The following is a 26,977-nucleotide window of genomic DNA, read 5'->3' on the forward strand; positions in this document are numbered from 1 at the left end:
CCAAGATACCGTACTCTAATGACCCGTTTTAATTTGTAATGAGAAGTTCTCACTATTGGCTTCTGAAAATCAAACTGTTAATTTCTTTTTCTACAAGTAATTTACTGGGATACAGTACCTAAAAGCTTATAAGGCTGTCGCCTTCACTCTATAATAGATTCGTATGCCTGTTCACCACTCTGTCCTCGCCATGGCGCCGTGTCCCTGCTCTCTCAGTTACTGAAAGTGGCCGCCTCTCTGCTGCTACCGACTCTATGCTCACGGTCTCTCTCCTCGCTCAGAACCGCCATTTTGGAGACAGAGAGCTGAGAGTCGGCTGCAGCAGAGACAGAGCAAAAACGGCGGACACGGGGGACAAGGTGAGCTGGCGTTTATGAGGAACATGGTGGGGGAGCAATGGGGAAGATGGCCGGGAGGGAGAAAGAATAATCTGGGAATCGGAGATCTGGCCTTATCGACACCCGCAGTGCATAGTCACGAGCGGAGACATTGGGTGCTTGACCTCACGTGGAACACGGCCACAAAATATCAACATTAATTTCGACAACTATATCTACCTACGTCTCATTTGACAGCAGAGGTGGCCTTAAAGAGACAGAGCCCATTTGAATTACTCAAAATTCTCTGTAAACTTGCATAATGCTAAATGTTGGCTAAAAATCACAAATGCAAGGATAGCAGTTCAATAGCAGCCAGCTAGACGTCTATTAAAAAAATACAAATAAAGCACGTTCAGTCATTGTTTCGGGGTCGTTGCTCAAGTTTCCCGTATTATAATTGTTACCCATGTGTATCAAGGCTGTGTTGCTTACTAGTTACCTTGCATTTAGATTAGCAAACAGCACTGGCTATATACTGGCTGAGGCGCTTAGCGTCAGCGGAATTTAGCCAGCTTAGGTTGCTAGCTATCAGCTAAAGACAGAAATAAAGCACAAGTCTGTCGCTCATACTGTGTAAACTAACAGTAATGAGGAATGTAATTTTGCCCAAGTCGTGTAGTAAGTCTACCAGGTACCTTTCAACGCTATACAGTACCGCGTTGAATTATAGGATACGTTGGTATTGAGATAACCTCAGTATACTTTAGGATTGTAAACTGTCGGTTGTCTCAGATGAATATACAAGCCGCACAGAAACCAAGACTGAAGAGTTATCGGCTTTTAAGTTGAACACATGCGTGTATTGGTGGTGTAATTGTAGTACTCCAGTTATAAAAGCCAAAGGAATAGCCAAACTATTCAGTTGAGAGTAGTTTCATTAGTAGTAACTCATAACCTTAGAAACAGGCGTTATATTTTAAACAGGAAATCGTTAAATGCAGGTACTACAAAACACGAGTGGTGTCAGTGTTTTTAAGGAACTGCAAATACAACTGTATTGGATGAACTATTAGCATGTAATGCATTGCTTTAGACATGAAGTGCGATGAATTTCTCCTTTTGGGTGATTTTTCACTAAGTATAAATTGAAGTGGTGTATTTTCCATAAAATCATGCATTTATAAGGAAATAATATTTTTGATATTTTTGAGAAAAGAGTGCCCCAATTTTTAACAAGGGTCAAGGATAAAGGCTCCGCTTTTTTCTTTCTTTCTCAGAATGGGCAAGTAGTTCAAATTTGTACTTGCCTTGCAAATATGTTTACTGGCCCTACTACTGACATAATTGAACACATTTCTGAACAACAACAACAACGAAAAATATGAATAACTGTTTTTTTTTTTTTTTTTTTTTAGCAACATCATTTTATACGTCAGAAATAATAATAAAAAATAATTTCTTCACGAAAAAGATAAAACAAATAATGCAATAATATCTGGCCCAATAGGGCAAGGCAGGTGACTTCCGTCAACTGGCCCGAAAATCTCACACTGGCCCTGGAACTTTGGCACATCCATATTGTTGAGCCCTGTCTAAACACATGCAATGATAATGAAAAGCCCAGATCAAGCAATGCCACGCACAAGCTTGAAGTGACAGATCTGCTGTATCATATTGATAAGCACCTCTGTTGTCCAAAAGAGGCCACATCCTGTCGTGAAAATGAAATAAATTCAGTATTTTATTCAGTATGCCAATCAAATGTGTACAGCTCAGTCCACCTCATTATCTTTCTGTCACTGCCAGTGTCCCATGTGTACATGCTCTTTTTGTCATGTTGCAAAATGCACATGTTAATTCTTTCCATTATCACATAGTAAACTTTTGCATAACTAAAGTATTCAAAATTACCTTTCTCGTTTTCACTATGGTTAACGGAATATATAGACTCAATCTTTTTAAATATTGTAAGCTTTTTTTTTTTCCCACATTTCAATTTATTTTTCCTTAGAAGAGCAAAAGAGCCAAATTAAAACTGTGTATAGCTGGATTGTATCACTGTAAATGTGAAGTCATTATCACATCCCTTTCCATTTCAGATTTATCACTTGAAGGACACTGAACATTGAAATTGTGAGTTATGAAGTCTCACTCTCCAAAGGTAATGTTGTTTGTTGGTGTTATGTTTTAACCGCAGTACTACCATCATTGTCTAAAAACAGACAATATTTTCAATTTCCTTGGTAGACTTATGCATAGCATTCTGATGATATTTGTAACCTGACTTTTAGTTAAGTGACTTAAACACTTTCGTATCATCTTTGCAGTGATTGCTCCTTTGGGCTCTGAACCTCTACCTATGGCCTCAGAGCAGGATGGCGTGGGAGACGCCACATGCTCAAAGTTGGCCAAACCACTTCACCTGCAGTACCTTGAGCGATCCCTCCGCCTAGACACCTTTCTAAGGCAGACTGCTGCTATTTTTAACCACAACATTTCCAGGTACACATAAATCTATGGGCTTTTGTAGACCCTTTACTACGATTCAGGAAAATAGACTCCTTAGCCCCAACTGTTTTCAACTGTAAAACATGAAATTATAGTTATATATATATATATATATATATATATATATATATATATATATATATATATATATATATTATGCAGTATATTATATGTATATATCATGTAGTACTTTAAGATATCCAGGCTTGTACGAAATCCTTAGACAATTAGTCTCGATGTCTCAACCCTTTTTGTGATCCTTGGCTATTTTATTGTTTGTTTTATAATGTTTTTCTCCATTCCCAAAAATTCCCAAAGCATGGTGAATGTTTTCTTGGAAATATTGGGTCGCTGCAACTTGGGCAAAAGGCCTGTGGCGATTTATTTCAAGTCATGTTTGTTTGTGTGCTTATCTATATTCAGTGATGACAGTGATGATGGTTTGGGCGAGGGATCTTCTCTGGCCCCATCTAACCCACTACTGGCAGTGAAAGAAGATCACATCAACCCGGAGGAAGAGACCAAGGATACCTGCAGAGATGGAGAAACGGAGTGTGGACCTCTCAACGGAGCTCTGCTGCAAGGTGCAGTACCTGTTGAGCTAACCCCCCTCATTCATGTATACATTTGTTATGTAACGTGAGAAAGCATTACACCCTCTTAACCTCAACCTGTTATCCACAGACCCCAAAGCTGACAAGGCCAGTCTGTATAACTTCTCCAAGCTGAAGAAGAGCAGGAAATGGCTGAAGGTATATATGAAGTGCTGCATTGATTCTGGGACAAGCTATATCCAAATCCAGTCAATCCTCTTTAAACTAACAAGCAGCCCTGTTTACATCTGGTAGTGACATGGATTTCAAATGCTGATTTCAAGGAGAGGGTTTCTGATTTTATGACTCCATACATTACTCACTATGTCACTTGTTGCTGCATGTTGATAAAGCACAAAAAGTAATAAAAAAAATGAAAAGGTGCATTGTTTATCCCAGATATACTTGAATTTTTAATCAGAATAATTTTTTTCTCATTTATTTTAGTGGTGTTTAGTTGTATGCACTGTATAGTAATGATGTTTTAAAAAATAATGTCATGAATATTTTTTATAAATCAATTAACTTCATACAAAGTGCAGTAAACATAAAAAACTAAATCATTATTTGGTGTGGCCACCCTTTGCCTTTAAAACACTACCAATTCTCCTAGGTACACTTGCGCAGTGTGCACAGTTTTTCAAGGTTGTTCCAAACATCGTGGAGAACTTGCCACAGTTCTATGTATTTAGGCTGTCTCTACTGTTTATTTCTCTTCATGTAATCCCAGACTTGATGTTGAGAACTGGACTCTGTGGGGGTCATAACATCTGTTGCTGGTCTCCTTGTTCTACTCCTTGTTTGGAAATCTAAAATTAATATTTCCCATTGACACACTTAAAGCAGAATAGAGCTTTAAGCTAAAAGTTTTTGGAAAACATTTAATGTGCCTAAGACTTTTGCACAGTACTGTATATGTATGAACTTTTTTCTTTTCTTTTAAAGCTGCACATAACCAGCAACGTTTTAAACATAATTTTTACAATGACTGATTGACAGGTGACTAGGTAGTCCTTTAATGTTGTCTGGAACGCATAAGGAAGCATAGCATTTACTGTAGACTACAAATGCGATGTGGTCAGATGTGTTTTCAACTACCTCCGAATGTTGTTTGAGTGAACTGATAACAAAACACTTTGGACCACATTTGCACCTGTAGTTAGTGCTGTCCACTTGTGATCTGATCACCTGAGACAGATCTTAATACCAGTAATGTAAACGGGATCAAGGGGAAGGATTAATTTTCTCTTTCATGCTTATTTCTAAGCAGTCTGATGTTAGGGAGATTGTTTGTGAATTACAGGGCATCTTGCTGAGCGATGATACCACAGATTCAGACACAGACTCGGATGACTCTGGCTTCACACTGACACGGGAAGAGCTGCAGGACATGCTGCGCCTACACAAGTTCACAAAACTCCACCAGAGCAAGTTCCACTCTGACCGAGAGGTAGGACTTCTCAGAGCTTGGGAAAGCTCCTTGAATAGCTTCATGGAAATGGTTTGTAATATATATGTGTGTGTTCACAGCTGCAGCACTATCAACACTACAGCACAGGCCTCCTGTCCACACACGATCCTTTCTACGAACAGCAACGCCATCTATTGGGCCTCAAGAAAAAGAAAATCAAGGAAGAGAAGAAGTGTAAGGGTAAGCTTACAGGAGATATGAGGATTCTGTTGGCAGTGCTGGTAACAGTAAATGTTTTCTGATTATACGAAAACTCCTATATCCTTCCTCTGCTTTTATAGGCAAGTTAAAAAAGATGAAAAAGAAGAAGAAACGGGGAGAGGAATTCTCCATGGATGGTCGGCCACATGTCACTAAAATCTTTGCTAAGTTTTCCCATGACGCACCTCTTCCCATGACTAAAAAGAAGCACTTAACCATTGAGCAGCTAAATGCTCGTAGAAGAAAGGTCTGGCTCACTATTGCAAAAAAAGAAATCCCAAAGGTATAACCTTTCTTTTTTCTTTTTTTTGCATTTTCTGGACTTTTGTGGCATAGATGATAATGATTTCTGCTGTCCCTGCTTTAATCTATATTTTCATTGTCTGCTTTCAGGCATTTAAACAGAAAGTTTCAGCAAGGAACTTTGTTTTAACCAATGCCAGGAAGGTAAGAAATGTGCATTTAAATATGTTAATATTTAATATTAACTGCTATATTTATGTAAACAGTCCAAAAGGCCACTAGTGAAAAGTGTTCTATTGTACATGTTTCTAATTTAATACAAATATTTTCATAACAAATGATATTATCGCATAACAATTTGAGTGAAAAGTTTTCGTGAATTTCTACGTATTTAGTGTGTCCACCTTTTGCTTTAATGACTGTATGAACTCTGTATGCTGGCATGGACCCCACAAGTTTCTACAAATCCTGATGACCCATGTTATCCCAGCATGATTTGAATGTTCCAAAGAGCAACTTGTGTGCTTCAGTAGAAGCAAATAAATATGACAACAAAAGTTAACCTTTGTAATTTAATGGAATAGTTCACCCAAAAATGAAAATTCTCTTATTATTTACTCTTATTATTTATGTATGACTTTCTCTGCAGAACACAAGATAAGATTTTTAGAAGAATATCTCAGCTCTATAGGTCCATTCAATCTAAGTGAATAGGGACCAAAACTTTGAAGCTCCAAAAAGCACATAAAGGCAGAATAAAAGAAATACATACGACTCCAAAGGTTTAATCCATGTCTTCTAATGTCATCTAATCGATTTTGGGCAAGAATAATCCAAAATATAACTAATTTACACCTTATATCTTGCCTTTGCAATCTCTTGGCATAAACTTGATTTTAAGCTTGATTACACTTCCTAGTGATTAACTCATGTGCAGAGCACTAGATGGCGCCAGTAAGTGTAATCAAGCGTGAAATCTTTATTGCCAAGGAGACTGCTAATGTTAAGATTTAAAGTGAAAAAGGAATTACATTTTGGTCTGTTCTCACCCAAAACTGAGTGAATCGCTTCAGAAGACATGGATTAAACCATTGGAGTCAAATGGATTACTTATATGCTGCCTTTATGTCCTTTTTGGAGCTTCAAAGTTTTGGTCACCATACACTTGCATTGTGTGGATCTACAGTGCTGAGATATTCTTCTGAAAATCTTAGTTGTACACATCTGGGATGGCATAAGGGTGAGTAAATGATGAGAGAATTTTCATTTTTGGATGAACTATCCCTTTAACATTGTCACAAATGTCATAATTTGATTAATGACATAGAAATAGTGCAAAATCTTAAGTACTTCTTAATGTTTAAAAACCCTAAAACTGTTTATTTCCAGGTTAATTATGATTTTGAACCCTAGATCCCAGACTTTTGGAGCCCAGTTTAAGTTTTAGACTCTGTGGAAAATTTTGAGTGTTTGCATGTGTATTCGTACCTAGCTGGCTCATCAGTGTATGCGTGAGGTTCGGAGGGCTGCGATCCAGGCACAAAAGAACTGTAAAGAGACATTGCCACGGGCACGCCGCCTTACTAAAGAGATGCTGCTGTACTGGAAGAAGTATGAGAAGGTGGAGAAGGAGCATCGTAAGCGTGCTGAGAAAGAGGCTCTCGAGCAACGAAAACTGGACGAGGAGATGCGAGAGGTATCAGTGCAAACACTAAACATCAAAATTCACTGAAAAGGACTTATTGAAAGGTGGTCCTTACCATTCCTCCTGTGTGTCCCATCAGGCTAAGCGGCAACAGAGAAAGCTGAACTTCCTGATCACCCAAACGGAGCTGTATGCTCACTTCATGGGGGGCAAGCAGAATGCAGCAGGGGGCAATAACATGCAAGACGATATCCTACGCAAGCTTGAAGACAACACCTCCCAGCGACAGATAGATATTGGTGGAGGGGTTGTGGTCAATGTTGGTCAGGAGGACTATGGTAAGCCCTTACCCTCTATCGAATAAATGTGTCAGTTTCTTGTGTGGATCTTATGAAAATGCATTTTGCATACATATATGGGCTTTAGAATCATGTACTTTGGAATTGGTGGTCAACTTCCATGCTTTTCTCTTGCAGATAGTGAATATTATAAGTCTCAGGCCCTAAAGAATGCAAAGGAGGCATACCACATCCACCAAGCCAGGGTAAGTGGCAGTCTGAATATCTAAATCATTTACAGTATATGTTTGCTATCCTTTATTACACGTTCACTTCCAGAATTGTGACCTTAGCTGGAAATGAACTATTCAAATGCCTCTCTCTCTGTTCTGTAGACCAGACTGTTTGACGAGGAAGCAAAGGACAGTCGCTGTGCCTCTCTGCATGTGGCTAGTGTGTCCGGCTCAGGCTTTGGTGAGAGCTACAGCTTATCAAACCCATCTATTCAAGCAGGTGAAGACATTCCCCAGCCCACCATGTTTAATGGGAAACTCAAGGGCTACCAGCTCAAAGGCATGAACTGGCTGGCCAATCTGTATGAACAGGTATGTGGTGTTCAACATTATTGTAATCAAATACCGTTGCTGACTCGCATGCATGTATCAACATATATAATATCCATTTCCTCCATCATGACTGTGATCTTTCACAGTATCAAGAATAGGATAACATATGTCTCTCTGTCAAATTGTCTCTCACAGGGCATTAATGGCATTCTGGCAGATGAGATGGGACTTGGAAAGACGGTTCAGAGCATTGCTTTGCTGGCTCATCTGGCAGAGGTAAGCAATACCTTCAGAATTTTTATAAGATCTAGGACTGTGCAATATTTATGATATATTGATTAGTTTGCTGCTGATATAAAAACAACATAGTGAATATTGCTCTGATGGTAATGCACTTTTTATTTGGCCATAAAATAACCCATGAAATCAAAATAGAAGATTTGTGACTTTTGGTTTATGTCTATTAGCTTTGAACAGACTCAAAAAACAGACTCAAGTGATTGACTCTTAATTTTGCACTCAGGAGTGTATACAAATATTTGTCCACCTTTTTCCTGAACGCGAAAGTGTTCCACAATTCGACTGTTTTCAGCTTCTGGTCTCCAGTGTTTTCACTCGCATTGGCATATATTTTTAGCAGGTAATGTAATTTAAAAAGTATTACATTTGTAAAAAATTTCAAAAAACATGTGCCTCTATAGTGCCGATACTTCACAGAGTCGAGATGACTGTTTTTTTATTTTATTTATCAGAATCAGAATGAGCTTTATTGCCAAGTATGCGTACACATACAAGGAATTTGTCTTGGTGACAGAAGCTTCCAGTGCACAAACAATACTGCAATAAGACAGATTTTTTTTGACAGTGTGTAGATGTCATGAAGCGATGGTCCGAGGTTAGTTCTGTTGATATCATTAACTACTTTGAGTTGTTATGACAGCCAACAACTGCACAAGTTGAGCCTGAATTTCATTTTTACCCCCCAGAAAGTTAAGTGGTTGTTGTTCTCCATCTGGATCGCTGATTTCGGTAATTTTTACATTGTGTCTCGAGATCAGAAAATAGGCAGTTAGAATCGTGATGGCGCCACCCAGTGGTTGCTAAGGAAAACTGTAGATAATGAGGACCCCCCCCCCAATTATAAAGCCCACTTGTCTCTGAGAGCATAAAAGGAATAGTTCACCCAAAAATGAAAATTCTCTCATTTACTCACCCTCATGCCATCCCAAATGTGTATGACTTTCTTTCATCTGCTGAACTCAAGTTAAGATTTTTAGAAGAATTTTTCAGTTCTTTTGGTCCATACAATTCAGGTGAATGGGTGCCAAAATTCCAAAGCTCCAAAAAGTCAGCATAAAAATAATCCATACGACTCCAGTGATTAAATCCATATCTTCAGAAGTGATTTGATTGGTGTGGGTGAGAAATAGATCATATTTAATTCCTTTTTACTAGAAATTCTCCTCCCTGCTCAGTTAATCTCCACTTTAACTTTCCCTTTCACATACTTCGTCTTATGTTTTTGTTGATTTACATTCTTCATACATATCGTCCCCTACTGGGAAGGGAGAAGAAATTATTATTATTATTATTTTATCCCCTTTTCTCCCCAATTTTGGTATGCCCAGTTCCCACTAATTACTAGGTTCTCGTGGTGGCGCACTCACCTCAATCCGGAGGACTTAAAAAGGATTTAAATATTGATCTGTTTCTCATCCACACCTGTCACATCACTTCTAAAGGTATGGATTAAAACACTGGAGTCAAATGGATTACTGCGTAAAAGTTTTGGCACCCGTTCACTTGCATTACGAGGACCTACAGAGCTGAAATATTATTCTATCTTACTTTGTGTTCAGCAGAAGAAAGTCATTCACATCTGGGATGGCATGAGGGTGAGTAAATGATGAGAGAATTCAAATTTTTGGGTGAACTATCCCTTTAAGACAAAAATGTTTTAATGGCATCTCTGATTTCAACTTCAGTTTGAATCAGTTCAAACTAGCCTTTTCAATGGAATCAAAACTCCCTTTGTGACATTTTTTCATATATTAAAATGTTTTAGTAAAATATATTTAGCTAACATTGCTGTTTATTACTATCCATTTGTTTATTCGGTGCATATAAATGATTAGCTAAATATCTGTTTTTCATTATGTTAAAAACAGTGTGAAAAATATGCTTTTTAAAATAAACAATTTGATTGGTTGAAACGATGGCCCCTCTGATTAAAAAAATCACCTCTTTAAGCAATTTCAGAGCAAATACATCTTTATCAAGGTATTTCAAATATCGTCAAAAGGCTGGAAAACATTAAAATATAATTTTAGCTATATTGCTCAGCCTTACCATCAATATAATATGCCAATGTCACAGGGTTTACAAAACTTGCATTCTTCATCCCTAACGTATCATCTCCCAGCAAACAGGCTGCAGTTGAAAAATACTGTATTTCCCAATCACTTGACTTTCAGATCCAAAATCTGGAACAGGTTTATTTTTTTGGGAATATGACACTAGCATTATATAAACAGTTTGCTATTTTATTTTCCTGTGCTGTCTTATTTATTTCTCCAAAATAAGCCCCCGAAAATCACAAATCAGTTGTTTGGCATCAATATGCTGTCTCCGCTACCCTCCATGATTTCCAGGGCTCACAAAAAGAGGAGGATACGGATTTGGGGGAGTTTTGGTATTTGATATGAAAGCATACCACTGTGGGCCCATAGGAAGCCATGTTAGCATGTTACCTTGTTCATCAGTTGTTTCCTGTTTTGACCCCTCTCTCTGTTTTTTTACCCCCTCCATCTCTATCCCCATCCCCTTCTGCCTTCTGCACTGCACATGTGGCTTATTTTGTGTCTGTGCACTCTGGCGGGCAGAGGGAAAACATCTGGGGGCCGTTCCTGATCATATCCCCAGCTTCGACGCTCAACAACTGGCATCAGGAGTTCTCTCGCTTTGTCCCCAAATTCAAGGTGAGTGTGGCAGCTGCGCAGGGAAACACCTGCAGCCGTGGAATCCTTTACATCTCCCTCTTGCTCTCTTTCTGTCTCTCTGTCTCAAAATTTTCATAAACTCATTGAACTGGGTCTATTTTCAGAACAATGGAAAATGTGTTTTTTCTTGCCCTTTGCATGTTTTTGCTGTAAGGAAAGGCATGACAGATCGTTGCACTTCTGGTCTGATTTAAGTTATGATGCGTTAATCCTAAGGGGGCAGTGTTGTATCATTTTTAGTGCTCTCCACTAGAATCAGCAAATGTTCATTTCCTGCCAGCCAGACTTCATCCAAGTTGTGCAAATGATCTGTATCTGAAATCCCAGCCGCAATGATAGCATTATAGCAATCAATGATGCTGTGCTGTTTACAATGAGATTACGAGTATGAAATCGAATTTTCACTATTTGGCAATTTGAAAGATCTTTTTAAACTTTTATTTAATTTGATCAGGTAAAGAAGAATTATCATTGTCAGAAATCAACTTTTTTTTATTAAGGAACAATATATTATAAAAAAACAACAAAAAAAAAAACAGATAAATTCATTTAACCCCACTTTTGAAATATTTGCTGCATTTTTGTGACTTTTGGTGGCATTTTTCCCTGAGCCATGATTAATTTCATCTATTGTCTCATTCTGTCTCACAGGTGCTACCATACTGGGGAAACCCTCATGATCGTAAAGTTATTAGAAAGTTTTGGAGCCAGGTAAACATGTCACAACCATATTGCTCTAAAATATCAGATTAATTAGATGAAAACTCCTGCTTTGAGTCAACCATATTTAATAATTTTTTTACCCTCGTAGAAAACTCTGTATACCCAGAATGCACCATTTCATGTGGTGATTACGAGTTATCAGCTGGTGGTGCAGGATGTGAAGTATTTCCAGAGGGTGAAATGGCAGTATATGGTTCTGGATGAGGCCCAGGCGCTGAAAAGCAGCACCAGGTAATTAGGACTTATTCGCTGCTTTAAGTAATGTACAGTATTCCTGTTGTTTCAATATATAGGTATATCGAGCTGGCATTTGAAAACATGCTGTCTAGTTTACTACTTTGCCTTTTATATGAATAAAAAATTAACAGATATCGGATTGGCAGTGGCAAATAATGATATCTAGAGAGCAGGGTGGCCAATGATCGATGATATATTGATCTAACACTGATCTGATTTCCTAGAAACCAGAGATCATATTACATAAACCTGAGGAAGACAGGCTGCATGACACATGCTTTTTTTTTGCAGGTACCTCTCTGAAATGTAAAAATCTGGATGTTTAACTCAGCATTTGTTTACCCTCTATTTTCAACAAGTGAAATAGAGCTTAAAAGCTTTGGAGAATCTACAGTACATCTGCATCTGAGATTTTCCAGGTTTAGTGAGCCCAAAGACAGTGCAATGACACTATGTCTGGGCTGGAACCCATCAGAGACTGAGGGCCTCTCGAGCTCTGAGTGTGAGTTTGTGCCTCTCTAGAGGTGACAGCACATGTGCCAGCAGCTTCTGTTGTGGTGCAACATGATTTATTGCCCAATCACAGTCTCGACTGAGCATCAGAGCAGCTTCCACATGCTTTCAAGTCCGCATAATCAATGAAAGACTTTACGGAGTCTGAGAAAATGCTCTGAAGAGAATCCCTGTGGGATTATGAGTAGGATGAAGCACTGTTGTAATGTGGAGAGTTATATCTTACATTAAGCTCGGCTTGCTTTGGAGGTCTTAGAAACTGTGTCTGGTTCTTCTTGGCAGTGTCCGGTGGAAGATTCTTCTACAGTTCCAGTGCAGAAACCGCCTCTTGCTAACAGGGACACCAATCCAGAACACAATGGCTGAAGTGAGTGTATTCATGCGGGAGATTGTCCAAGAATACGTGTGTGTGTGTGTGTGTGTGTACAATTGAGTGCAGTACCAAATAAATATCTAACACCATTGTTCTTCCTCTCAGTTGTGGGCCCTGCTTCACTTCATCATGCCGACTCTTTTTGACTCTCATGAGGAGTTTAACGAGTGGTTCTCCAAGGATATCGAGAGCCATGCTGAGAACAAATCTGCTATTGATGAAAGTCAGTCTTCTCTTTCATTTACCTCTTATTTAAAATGAAAATTCTCTCATTATTACTCACCCTCATGCCATTCCAGGTGTGTATGAATTTATTTCTTCAGCAGAACACAAATACAGATTTTGTTGAAGAATATCTCAGCTCTGTAGGTCCATACAATGCAAGTGAATGGTGATCAGACCTTTGTAGCTCCAAAAATCACATGAAGGAAACATACAGTAGAAGTAATCCATCAGACTCCAGTGGTTAAATCCAAATCTTATGAAGCAAAATAATAGGTGTGGGTGAGAAACAGATCACATTTTTTTTTTTTTAACTCTAAATCTCCACTTTCAATTTCACATCTGAAAGTGAAAGATAAAGTGGAGATTTAGAGCTACAAAGGTCTGATCACCATTCACTTGCACTGAATGGCCCAACAGAGCTGAGAAATATTTCTAAAAATCTTCATTTGTGTTCTGCTGAAGGAAGAAAGTCATACACATCTGGGATGGAATCGGAGTAAATGAAAAGATAATTTTTTTTTTTTTTGGGTGGACTATCCCATTAAGTCATCCTTCAATGTCCATTTATTCTTCCTTTAATTTAAGAGGTTTCAATATGTATTTCTACTATTTTAATGATCACTAAAGTGTTCAATAAAATGGCAGTAGCTCACAGATTTTACTTTGGTTTGTTCTTTCAGACCAGCTTTCCAGATTGCACATGATCTTGAAACCTTTTATGCTGCGCAGGATAAAGAAGGATGTAGAGAATGAGCTCTCTGACAAGGTACTGACCTACAATCTCTTAAACAAAATGATAAATTTCATTGGATCATTGTCATGAAAAACCTGGAAATATCAAATAATTTTATAAAGTTTTGAATTCCATGTCTGGAACATGCATCGAAATGAATAAAACCTTAAAAAATTATGAAAATAAATGAAATGTTCTGTAGTTATTATACATTTTTCCAGCTAAAATATTTTTATTGGCTAAAATTGCTCTTTGTGAGTGCAGTCTCTATAAAATGACTATAAAAAGCCTTATCTAATAATTACAACAACTGGAAAAGTCATGGAAATTCTTTGGTCAAAAGGAGGTGGAACCCTGTAAACACTAAAAAAGTTAGTTTTAGTGTGTATTTGTATGATGTTGTTTATTTTTCAAACCTTCAACTTAGATTGAAATCCTGACATACTGCCAGCTGACCAGTAGGCAAAGGCTGCTGTACCAGGCTCTGAAGAACAAGATATCCATCGAGGACCTGCTGCAATCATCAATGGGCACAGCCCAGCAGGCCCACAGCACCACCAGCAGCCTCATGAACCTTGTCATGCAGTTCAGGAAGGTCAGTGGATGCACTAAAAGCAAGTTTAGTAGTATTACAGGCTGTGCGTTCTTTCATACTCTGGAGAGGTCTTGTGGTAAAGCACTGTGTGTGTTGCTCTCGTATTATTCTTGAAGGTTTGTAACCATCCAGATCTGTTTGAGCGTCAGGAGATACGCTCGCCTTTCCACATGTCCCTGAAGCCCTTCATCATGTCCAAGTTCCTGTTTCGACATGGCCTCCTCTACACTTCTGACAAAAAGACCAAGTGAGTTGATCTCCATGTAGCTCCAATGAACTCCCAGTTTAACCTCCCTTAGGATGGTTCCTCTCCATTTGGGAAGCGTTATTTCTTCTCCTTTCACAATTGTTTTAATGTATCACATTTAATAGATTTGACAGGCTTTGTAATACATACAGTACTTTTTCCTGGGTTTTATTCATGTTCTCTCTTCCCTCCTTAGATTGAAGCAGACTCTGCTTTCCCCTTTCTCTGCACACCACATTCAACAATCCTTGTTTCATAGAAAAGGTAGTGTATGTCTGTTATTATTCTTCAACTCTCATTTTGTTTTTACAAAGTTTCACTTCATCATCTCTGATGTTCACCTCTTTGATCTGTGATGATTCAGCTGACGATGAAAGCAGTAGCTTTTCTTTCTTGCGGTTCATCGATGTGTCTCCTGCTGAGATGTCCAACATCATGCTTCAAGGGACTCTTGTGAGGTCTGTTACATTAGGCTCACACCAAGAACTGATTTTATTGTAGCATACTAAATAACTTATACTTCATTATGTCTTCAACTTATTGTTACACTACCAGTCAAAAGTTTGAATACACCTTCTCCTTCTTTAATATTAAAATTTTTCACATTTTAGAAGAATAGGGAAGTCATCAAAACTATGAAATGACAAATGGAAGCATGGAAAATATGAAGTGACCAAAACTATCCTATATTTTAGCTTCCTCATAAGAGCCACCCTTTGCTTACAGCTCTGCACACTGCACTGCCGCATCCGACCCTTGAAACATATTTATGTGGCCCGCGGAATGTTGCCATCATATAAAAGTATTAAATGTTTGTGAAATTTTAGGGGTCAATTTACTCTGGCATTTTCGGTAATTTTCAGTATCGATGAATTTAAATGGGAAACGGAAGTAAAGAATGAGTTGAACAACAAAGGTGTGAATATAAATCGGAATATAGGCTACTTTATATAACATGAGTGCAGCGTCAGGCTGCTCGAGTTTCTCTTTCTCACTCGTCACTCATGGCCACAGCGCAAATCAACCTGTCTGAGCAGCTCAAAAGAAATATGCTCGTCGCAAACAGTAATAACAGTGAAAGGTTTACTCTGGTACAGTGCTTATAGCTGTACAACTGCAGACACCACTGTCCTGCAATAGTGGCTTTGAGACTTCTCTCAAATGCATCATTATTCGTGATTTGTGTTACTAACCTTAAAGGAATATTCAGAGTTCAGTACAAGTTAAGCTCAACTGACTGCGTTTGTGGCATAATGTTGATTACCACAAAAAATAATTCAGAGTGTCTATTTGCACCCTGGTGTAAGTAGCATCTGCCACACAGTGCAGCTATTTGCACCCCAATAGACCTTATTCACACTAGCGGCATCTTTGATTTTTAATGGGAATGACAACGAGGCTGTGAGGGATAGACTTACAGTCTCTTCAATGGCACGAATGGTATAAAGCTATATAAAGTTCCTAGATCGCATCTGATTTTCCACTATTCGTTCTTTGTATACTGAATGTTCTCGGACAAATATTTTATCAATGTTTTGTTCGCGGAATGATCCAAAAACACTTTAAACTGCAATACAGCCCATTGAAGAGACTGTAAGTATATCCCTCACAGCCTCATTGTCATTCCCATTAAAAATCATTAAAATCATTAAAAAGATGGTGCTAGCGTGAATTAGGTCTATAGTGTGATGGAACAAAATAAATATATGACAATAGATGTCGCTGCAGTGGAGTGAGGAGTAAACACGATGTGTGATTTTGTACTGTTGTCCTAGTGACCACGGTTCGAATCCGCGTTTTGTTACAATCTTTTTCCCATCCGATTTCCTGATTCCACTCTTAATATTTAATTTAATACTTCTTAAAATGAATATAAATGTTGTCGCGGTGATTTGGTCATGGTGAATGTCGAGTACAGTAATATGTTGTTAATATAGTAACCATGGTTAATTTAGCAATGGTTTAACCACTGTTTAAAATAGCAAGACAAGATGATGTCGCGGATGGCCGCCTCGGTGTGGAGTCCTCCAATTCTTTTGTTGTTTTTGTTTGTTTGTCCTGTGTTTAGTAATTTTTTTTCAAATCAGTTTTACCAGGGACGAACTGCTGAACATTCTGCAGTACATACCAGACAATCTTTTACTGGTTTTTGACTATTTGGATGTTGTGCTGGACATTTTATTCGGAGGCGGAGCTGTGTAGTTCAAGGAAGCTATGAGACGCAAGCGAGGGAAGCGAGCCGGCACGCTGGTCAAGCTCCAACAGCGCGGCTTTCAAACAGCACTACCGAGTATTCATCTAGCGAATCTCTGCTCTCTTCCTAACAAAACGGTCAAACTACATCTCCTCACCTGTAAAAACAAGGACTTTTCAAACTCTGTTGCCTTGTGCTTCACAGAAACCTGGTTGAGTGAAGCCATTCCGGACAGTGCTTTACATCTGCCAGGCTTCCAGCTGTTCAGAGCGGATCGCATTGCGTAGTTAACGGGGAAAACGAGAGGGAGTGGAACATGCTTTTACATCAATGAAAGTTGGTGTTCAGGTGTAACAGCGTTGAAGAAGATGTGCTGTCCTAATTTGGACGTGCTCTTTATCAACTGTAAGCCTTTCTACTCACCATGGGAGTTTTCCTCGTTTATTCTGGTGAGTGTTTACATTCTTCCACAAGCGTGTGTGAGCACAGTGCTGCAGCAGCTGGCTGATCAGATCACAGACACGGAAAAGCAATACCTGGTCTCACTTATTATTATTCTCAGCGATTTTAACAGAGCCATCTGCCAAAATACAGACAGCACATTACATGCCCCGGCAGAGACAGAAATATACTGGATCACTGCTACACAACATTAAAGGATGCATAACATTGCTATACAACATTGGGACTCTCTGATCACTGTCTGGTTCATCTTCTGACCTACAGGCAGAAACTTAAATCAGCTAAACCTGTAGTAAAGACTGTAAAGATGGACCAATGAAACATAGCTGGAACTACAAGACTTCACTGATTGGAGTGTTTTTGAAGCTGCAGACACCAATCTGGATGAGCTCACAGATACTGTAACATCATATATTAGTTTCTGTGAGGATTTGTGCATTCCTACAACAAACCATGGTTTACAGCAAAACTCAGGCAGCTTCGTCAGGCCAAAGAGGATGCTTACAGAAGTGGGGATAAAAGCTTGTACAGGTGCTGGTCATATAATTAGAATATCATCAAAAAGTTGATTTATTTCACTAATTCCATTCAAAAAGTGAAACTTGTATATTATATTCATTCATTACACACAGACTGATATATTTCAAATGTTTATTTCTTTTAATTTTGATGATTATAACTGACAACTAAGGAAAATCCCAAATTCAGTATCTCAGAAAATTAGAATATTGTGAAAAGGTTCAATATTGAAGACACCTGGTGCCACACTCTAATCAGCTAATTAACTCAAAACACCTGCAAAGACCTTTAAATGGTCTCTCAGTCTAGTTCTGTACGCTACATAATCATGGGGAAGACTGCTGACTTGACAGTTGTCCAAAAGACGACCATTGACACGTTGCACAAGGAGGGCAAGACACAAAAGGTCATTGCAAAAGAGGCTGGCTGTTCACAGAGCTCTGTGTCCAAGCACATTAATAGAGAGGCGAAGGGAAGGAAAAGATGTGGTAGAAAAAAGTGTACAAGCAATAGGGATAACCGCACCCTGGAGAGGATTGTGAAACAAAACCCATTCAAAAATGTGGGGGAGAACCACTACGCACAGACGTGGGTTTCAGCTGTCGCATTCCTTGTGTCAAGCCACTCTTGAACAACAGACAGCGTCTGAAGCGTCTCGCCTGGGCTAAAGACAAAAAGGACTGGACTGCTGCTGAGTGGTCCAAAGTTATGTTCTCTGATGAAAGTAAATTTTGCATTTCCTTTGGAAATCAGGGAATCAGAGGAAGAGAGGAGAGGCACACAATCCACGTTGCTTGAGGTCCAGTGTAAAGTTTCCACAGTCAGTGATGGTTTGGGGTGCCATGTTATCTGCTGGTGTTGGTCCACTGTGTTTTCTGAGTTCCAAGGTCAACGCAGCCGTATACCAGGAAGTTTTAGAGCACTTCATGCTTCCTGCTGCTGACCAAATTTATGGAGATGCAGATTTCATTTTCCAACAGGACTTGGCACCTGCACACAGTGCCAAAGCAACCAGTATCTGGTTTAAGGACCATGGTATCCCTGTTCTTAATTGGCCAGCAAACTCGCCTGACCTTAACCCCATAGAAAATCTATGGGGTATTGTGAAGAGGAAGATGCGATATGCCAGACCCAACAATGCAGAAGAGCTGAAGGCCACTATCAGAGCAACCTGGGCTCTCATAACACCTGAGCAGTGCCACAGACTGATCGACTCCATGCCACACCGCATTGCTGCAGTAATTCAGGCAAAAGGAGCCCCAACTAAGTATTGAGTGCTGTACATGCTCATACTTTTCATGTTCATACTTTTCAGTTGGCCAAGATTTCTAAAAATCCTTTCTTTGTATTGGTCTTAAGTAATATTCTAATTTTCTGAGATACTGAATTTGGGATTTTCCTTAGTTGTCAGTTATAATCATCAAAATTAAAAGAAATAAACATTTGAAATATATCAGTCTGTGTGTAATGAATGAATATAATATACAAGTTTCACTTTTTGAATGGAATTAGTGAAATAAATCAACTTTTTGATGATATTCTAATTATATGACCAGCACCTGTATAATCAGGCCAAAAACACACTGACAAAGGAGATTAGAGTGGCTAAAAGAAACTACTCTGAAAAGCTGAAAAACAAGTTTTCAGCTAATGACCCTGTATCAGTGTGGAGAGGCCTGAAAAACATTACTAACTTCAAGACACCATCCCCCAACACTGTAGGGAATTAACAACTTGCTGACGACCTGAATGTGTTTTACTGTAGATTTGCAAAGCACAGTCTCACACCCAACACCCGTCTGACATTCATTTCACACAAACACCAACTCCTCCTGCAACCACCCTCCTCCCCCCTTCTGCTATTCAACTTGCACTTAAAATCTGTGAAGAGGATGTGTGCCAGTCTTACGGAAACAAAATACAAGGAAAGCACAGGGCCCAGATGGTGTTTCATCCACTTGTCTAAAAGTCTGTGCCAACCAGCTGGCCCCCATCTTCACACAGATCTTCAACACATCACTGGAGCACTGTGAAGTTCCCAGCTGCTTCAATCACTCCACCATCATCCCTGTCCCAAAGAAACCCAAGATCGCAGGACTTAATGACTGCAGACCCCTCGCTCTGACGTCTATTGTCATGAAGTCATTTGAGAGACTGGTGTTTGCCCACCTGAAGGACATCACTGGACCCTTTCTTGATCCCCTTCAATTTGCTTATCGAGCAAACAGGTCTGTGGATGATGCAGTCAACATGGGATTGCAACATATCCTGCAACATCTGGACAGACCAGGGACATATGCAAGGATCCTTTTTGTAGACTTCAGTTCAGCTTTCAACACCATTATTCCAGCTATTCTCTGGACTAAATGAAACCAACTCTCTGTTCCCACCTGTATCTGTCAGTGGATCACCAGCTTTCTGACAGACAGGCAGCAGCTAGTGAGACTGGGGAAATTCACTTCCAGCACCTGTAGGATCAGCACTGACACCCCCCATGGATGTGTGCTTTCCCCACTACTCTTCTCTCTGTACACAAATGACTGCACTGTCAAGGACCCCTCTGTCAAGCTCCTGAAGTTTGCAGATGACACTACTGTCATCGGCCTCATCCAAGTTGATGACGAGTTTGCATACAGAAGAGAGGCTGAACAGCTCTGTCTGGTGCAGACAAAACAACCTGGAGCTGAACATGCTCAAAACAGTGGAGATGATTGTGGACTTCAGGAGGAACACCCTAACATTGACCCCGCTCACCATTCTGAACAGCACTATGGCAGCATAGGCTCCTGGACTCTACCAGGACCTGAAGTGGGAGACCCACATTGACTCCATTATAAAAAGGCCCAGCAGAGGTTGTACTTCCTTCACCAGTTGAGGAAGTTCAACCTGCCACAGGCGTTGCTAATCCAGTTCTACTCAGCAGTCAGTCCTCTGCACTTCAATAACTGTCTGGTTTGGTTCAACTATGAAATCGGACATCAGAAGACTACAAAGGACAGTTTGGACTGCTGAGCGGATTATTGGTTGCCCCCTGCCTTCTCTTCAAGAACTGTACACTTCCAGAGTGAGGAAAAGGGCTGGAAAAATAACTCTGGACTCCACTCACCCAGCCCACTAACTTTTTGAATTGTTGCCTTCTGGCTGGCACTACAGACCACTGAGCACCAGAACCATCAGGCACAAGAACAGTTTTTCCCTCAGGCTATCCATCTCATGAACAGTTAAAACTTCCCCATTGAGCAATAATTATGTGCAATAGACAGCTTAGTCTATTTATATTTATCTAACATCTCCTACCTCTTCTGCCATTACATTCCCTTGCACTATCTGTATATAACATATTTGTATTTGTGCATATATATATATATATATATATATGCATATTGTCTATTGTGTATTTCTATATATACTTATTTCTTTTCACTTTTTATTTTTATTCTCTTATTGTTGTATTGATTGTGCACTGGAAAATTCTGTCACCAAGACCTTGTATGTGTAAGCATACTTGGCAATAAAGCTCATTATGATTTTGTGGTTACTGTAAATTTACAAAAAATTCACCATAGTTACTGTAATAAAACCAAGGTTATTTGAAGGTAAGGTTAAGGTTAGGTTTAGGGGTAGGAGTTAATGTAGTGTGTCTGTGGGACTCGAAATAAACACAATAAACACTCTGTAGTGATACCCATACTGTATGTTAGTATTAAATATGGGTGCATACAGTTTCTGACAATATTTGCAACAGGGTGCAATTAGAATCTACCATTGTTTGTACCAGGGTTGGGGTGCAAATAATATCTGACATTATTTGCACTGGGGTGTAAATACACTATGTGTGAAATTCTGAAGGATTGAACTCTCAACTCCTATTGGATGAAATGCACGACAGAACGCGTCCCTCAACCATGATGTCACTGAGAGTATAAAACCCTGGATATTCCTCCTAAGCCTTGCTTCCAGCGACAGTATTTGCACGCGTCTAGCTGAAGCCCTGCTGCTCCCAGGTGTAGTCTCGCTGCCCAGTGGAGTAACGTATGTACCTGAACTTTGGCCATACAATCTCTATCTCGCTGGTCGAGCCGAGATTCTCCGTGTTCCACCGAGCACGCTAACGGATCCAAAGGAGATCGCCGAGCAATCCGCGTCTCACCCTTTTGCCTGTGGAAGTGAAGAAAGAAGATTTCTCTTCCTTCTTCAGCCAAGTTGACTTCGCTGATTTCTCCACCATCCCGCCGAGAATCAGCCACCGTACTACCCACTGACAGAGCGGGGAAACAGCCTCCTGTCATTACCCGAGCTTCGAGGAACCGAGTCGGAGTCAAATGACGGATGAACACATTCTACCTACGTCCTCACGTGACTCAAGTAAGAGGTTTACGTCTGGGCAGTATCAAGGTTATTGCTTGTACAGTTTACGGACTGCCGAGTCCGCTCATTGCTGCTAATAATATTCAAGGTATTACTTTAACTTACTGTTACCACGAATGAGATTTGCTGTGTTGTCGTCCAGCCACGTTGGGCTGTTTGTGCATTTCCGCCATCACAGGTGAGACTGGCACACTAAGTTTATCCATTAAAGAACCAACGACCGCGGCGGATGGATTACAAGGCGTTCACCGCGTCTCTGAGTGCTACAACTAACGGTTGCCATCTCACACACACACACACACACAACCCCTCACAAACATACCCGCACACACATTTGGTGAACAGATAACTTGGCGATAGAGCCCAGCTTTGTCCCTAAGTTATTGTACCAGCGGAGACACGTGTTAAACCGTCAGACGCAATTAACCAGACTCTCCGCCCACATTCGCGGCCACATTGTCTGGCCGGAAACCTCGTGTGACGCACTCTCCACGAGAGCCACGCCTGCTATTTTGTGCACTCCTTCTCTCTTTACACACACACACACACACACACATACATACTATGTTTTTATATCATTGTGGGGACTCTCCATAGACTTTCATGCATTTCTTGGATTTTATACAGATCTAATGATAATTTCTATCCCCTAACCCTACCCATAAACCTAACCCTCACAGAAACCTTTCTGCATTTTTACATTTTCAAAAAAACATCATTTAGTATGTTTAATAAGCCATTTCCCTCGTGGGGACCGCTGGCTGGTCCCCACAATGTAGGTGATCTCAGGTTTTACTATCCTTGTTGGGACATTTGGTCCCCACAATGTATTATAAACATGTACACACACACACACACACACACACACACCTCTACCCTCCTCTCATGTATTATAGGCTTATCTGTTACCATATCTAATCATGTTACTGTTTATTTTGTAGTTGGAAGTCGGAAGTTTATCGACTGCATTGTATTGATTATTAATTGATATTACTGCATCAATAAACTGTACTGAATGTCAATGTTCTCCGGACGTCGACTTTCCCAAGAGAACAATCCTATATTGAGACTGCTAACCTGTCTGGTTATTAGTCCCTGGTTCCAGGGTGGTGCCCCGGCAATATAAATTCTTATTAATATTCTATTGATTTTGATAATTGATAGTTATCTTTGGTGATTGTTGATTTGAAGGATTAATAAGCTAATGTTGATTCTAATCAATGTTCTTCTGATTTTAATAATGAATAATTATCTTTGATAATTATTAATTATTGCTAATAACCAAACCTGCTCCTGGAAACACCAAGCTGCCAAAACAACTCATTCTCTACTTCCTCCACATGTGATGTCACACTGTGGTAGACATTTGCATCTGACTGCCTCGACAACACATCAACACCTACTTTACCTTATTACTTCTGTAGCCCTGCCCAGTAGCGGTGAGCAGTCAGATTGCAAATAGAGAGCAGATCAGTCAAGAGCAGAGAGCCAATCATAACTGTGGGCGTTTACTGTCAAGTCTTAAAGGAGAGGCAGCACCAAAACCAAGCATTTTTGACAGAGATGATCATGTTTCACAAATATATGTGTTTTTTTGTGCAAAAACTTTACTCATATAATAAGTGAACATTGAGGAACATATTAAAATAATAAAAAAGGCATGTCATGACCCCTTTAAAAAAAAATTACCAGTTGGAACAGACTAATCTCGCTGTGAATTCGGCCACTGTAGGTCGAAGTTCTCATTTAAAATCGATCTGTGCTTTCAGTCAAGTGTGTACAAACTTTTGACTGGTAGTGTACATCTGTTTGCATCTGACGTGGACCTTTCTAAACTCAAAATTGTGTAATAAAAAGTCTTGCTGGCATGTTTTGACTGATTATTAGTGTTTGGTCATAAATGTTGTCAGATGCGTTAGAATAGAGACAGGGTAGCAAGTCAGTCTAGTGTTATAGCTATGTTTCAAAAGTAAAATGGCCTCTTTTTCTCTCTGTTCAGGTGGTTAGCTCTTTATCTGTCCTTCAAGTCAGCCTACCGGCTCCACCACCAGCGCCTGTGGGATGAGGTGGAGCAGGAGAACCAGGCTGAAGGGAGAGCCCGGTTAGACAAGCTGTGTCTTTCACACAGAGATCTCATCTTGTGGCTCAATCGACCAACATCTTTCCCAAATGTCCACAACAGTGGTGTCCTTCAGGTGAGTTCTTCTGTTCTTCTTCACAGTCACTTTGTCCTGCCTTATTAGACAGTCATTATACTGACTTTTTGGATTATTACGGAGTCCTTCCATATGCTGTAATTTGTAAACCTCCTTGTGTCAGAACCATGTCGTATTACAAAATGTAAGTATATATCTTCCTAAATTATACCAGAAATCATGACACAAGATACAACAGCTTTTCAGCCCTGATTCACAGTGTTTATAGTCTCACAGAGACAGACTTATGAGTATCGGCATAAAGCCTGGTCCACTTTGCAGTTTATTCAGGAATTGACCACCTGACTGACATGTAAAGTGACCAACTACAGTTTTGTTGGTAACACTTTACAATAAGCAGGGTTTTTCCTAGGTCAAAAATGGTCTTCGGTGGTGGCCGACGTACACATTCATCACGATGCAGTTTTTTTTGTTTTTTTTTTTACATATTTGAAAATTAATATTTAAGATAAGTTGTTGCATTTCATGTTTGTAATGAATAATATTTATAACTCAACAGAGTTTTTTGTACTACTAGGTTCTGTGGAAAATCAAACTTAACTCCTTATTTCTATAGGGCTAGTTATAATGTTCATGAGTAAACCACTTTACTGATTTGTGACTGGGCTTCTATAGTAAATATGTTTGTTTCCAATTTCATAACAGATATTGTTTTTCTTATATCAGACTCTTAATAATTTAGGAATCCAAACCAGGCTGGTTTGTTTCCTAATATCAAACATCATTAGAACATGAATTATATTACAATATTACACATGACTTTCTTCATAATTTATATTCTAATTTGTAGCCTACTTGCCCCTGTGTTTACCATAGTTAAGACCATGGATTGCTCCTCCGTGGTTAGTTAAGTAGTCTTTCTTAAAAAATAAACTGTTCATTTGTTATTAAAAATAATAGCCTAAACACATTTAAAAACTTAACTTTAATATAACTACCACAGTTGTAATGAAAAAGTTTACTATGATAAGTGTAAGTAAGGGTGTTGATGTGTAGATGTGAAAAATCTTGTAACTGATGCTGGTACTGGTGTTTTCTCTTTCCCTCATCATTGCTGTTCATGGCTTCTGTGCCCATGTTAACACACAAGTGGCATTTTTGGCTGTGTTCCAAATGGGAAAAATCAGCCTCCGAAGGGAGGGAGAAGAATCATAATAGATAGCTTCAAACTCAATTTTCAATAAAAATGGCTTAAAAAGTGAATTCCAAATTACTTATTTTGGAGCCCCACATCTTTCAGCCCTCCACTGCTGTCACAGTGTATGGTAAAGACTTTGAAGGGAATAGACAGTCAGCAGCGCATCTTACCCGGGGGCGTGGTTTAGCGTGGGGAAAAGCGAAGCCTTGTTACCATAGTTCCTCATACATTCCTATGAGGAAAAAGGGGAGAAATGTCAGACAAATTTGGCTATTTTAACAATGAAAAATATGACGAAAAGCTGTTTAGTTGTTTTTGCACTTCAAACAATGCCAAAAAGCCCAAAAATTGATTATTATTGTTCGCCAACTGACAGAAATAGAAGCCTAAAGAAGAGCACTGTGGCTGTAGTCGACCATATTATGCTGGATATGTGTTTTAATATATTTGGGAAACATCCAAGCGGATTCAAGACTAAATCAATTATCATATCATCACAACAGTGGATCCAGCAGAGACATAATGACAAGTTAACACCAGAAAACAAGACAAAATACATGAAAAAACTTGACATGATCGGAGTGGAACTCTGCTTATAGTTTTTCATGCTTTAATCAATCAAACATTTATAAGGGGATGTATTTCTGTAAGTTCGGTTTGGCAAAGTGTTTATTAAATGGGATTTCTGGAGGAACATGGACGCCATGTGAGGTTCGGATGTGTGAACGGCGAGCTCTGCGCACTTTGCTAGTTTTAAAACTATTAATGTCATAAACCGGTGAGATTCGATAGACTCTGTTCCATAACTGTTCTAGGAGGACAATATGTCAAAGAATTAAAAATCCTCGGGCTCTGGAGACATTAAAAGACACTTACGTGCTCAAGTTGACACCCCCGAGCAGCAGGCCGCGAGCCAGGGAGCCGATTTGGTCAGGGAAGTGCGGGAAATTCGGCGAGAAATGTTGAACACGTCGGCAATGCTGACGAAGGTCGTTGCTGACTTGGAGGATCTTGCTGTAATATGTCGATCGATCACTGCCATGGAGCCGAAATTCACTGAGATAGTTACAGGAGGGGATGTCGAGAAACGGATCGATTATCTGGAGTCATCGGAGAGGGAATTATCTGCTAATCCACTAGTGACTAAGGTGGATTTGGAGCGTGTCTGGGAGAAGTTGGAGGACTTGGAGAACCGTAGCCGTTGGAATAACGTCCGTATTGTTGGAATTCCTGTGGCCGAAGAAGGTCAGGATATGGTGAAATTCCTGGATGGGCTCTTTCCAAGTCTGCTCGACATAGGCCATAAGCTGGAAATCGAACAAGCTCACAGGGTTCCGGCCCCAATCAATTCTGGCCAAATTTCTGAGATCATCGATAAAGATCGCGTGTTATGCGAGGCGAGGAGTAAATGAAGACTTTCTTGGAAGAACTACAGCATTTTCTTGTTCCCAGACTTTGCGAATTCGACGAGAGAAACGTGATCGATTCAAGGAATACAAGAAACTCTTACATCAACGGAGAGTCACTTTTGCATTGATGTTCCCGGCCAAATTGAGAATACATGCTAAGGATGGCCGTATATTCACATGTCCCCAGCAAGCAATGTCCTT

General features: G+C 39.6%; 1 protein-coding gene across 1 annotated transcript in view; it reads left to right on the forward strand.

Moving 5' to 3' along the window:
- The first annotated feature begins 227 nt into the window (after positions 1-227).
- Positions 228-26,977, forward strand: part of LOC127416458 (chromatin-remodeling ATPase INO80-like) — a 71,613-nt gene continuing 44,863 nt past the window's right edge. Inside the window, exons 1-25 of the mRNA XM_051655838.1 lie at positions 228-359; positions 2,420-2,481; positions 2,648-2,822; positions 3,252-3,412; positions 3,513-3,580; positions 4,725-4,871; positions 4,952-5,072; positions 5,174-5,376; positions 5,487-5,540; positions 6,829-7,032; positions 7,121-7,319; positions 7,458-7,525; positions 7,655-7,864; positions 8,021-8,101; positions 10,708-10,803; positions 11,476-11,535; positions 11,636-11,778; positions 12,580-12,664; positions 12,776-12,893; positions 13,576-13,661; positions 14,056-14,223; positions 14,340-14,470; positions 14,667-14,734; positions 14,835-14,928; positions 24,013-24,208. Of these exons, the coding sequence (XP_051511798.1) occupies positions 2,680-2,822; positions 3,252-3,412; positions 3,513-3,580; positions 4,725-4,871; positions 4,952-5,072; positions 5,174-5,376; positions 5,487-5,540; positions 6,829-7,032; positions 7,121-7,319; positions 7,458-7,525; positions 7,655-7,864; positions 8,021-8,101; positions 10,708-10,803; positions 11,476-11,535; positions 11,636-11,778; positions 12,580-12,664; positions 12,776-12,893; positions 13,576-13,661; positions 14,056-14,223; positions 14,340-14,470; positions 14,667-14,734; positions 14,835-14,928; positions 24,013-24,208 (2,904 nt within the window). The 5' untranslated portion in view covers positions 228-359; positions 2,420-2,481; positions 2,648-2,679. The remainder of the gene's footprint in view (positions 360-2,419; positions 2,482-2,647; positions 2,823-3,251; positions 3,413-3,512; positions 3,581-4,724; positions 4,872-4,951; positions 5,073-5,173; positions 5,377-5,486; positions 5,541-6,828; positions 7,033-7,120; positions 7,320-7,457; positions 7,526-7,654; positions 7,865-8,020; positions 8,102-10,707; positions 10,804-11,475; positions 11,536-11,635; positions 11,779-12,579; positions 12,665-12,775; positions 12,894-13,575; positions 13,662-14,055; positions 14,224-14,339; positions 14,471-14,666; positions 14,735-14,834; positions 14,929-24,012; positions 24,209-26,977) is intronic.

The sequence above is a fragment of the Myxocyprinus asiaticus genome, chromosome 25 (assembly GCF_019703515.2).
Source record: "Myxocyprinus asiaticus isolate MX2 ecotype Aquarium Trade chromosome 25, UBuf_Myxa_2, whole genome shotgun sequence".
Lineage (NCBI taxonomy): Eukaryota > Metazoa > Chordata > Actinopteri > Cypriniformes > Catostomidae > Myxocyprinus > Myxocyprinus asiaticus.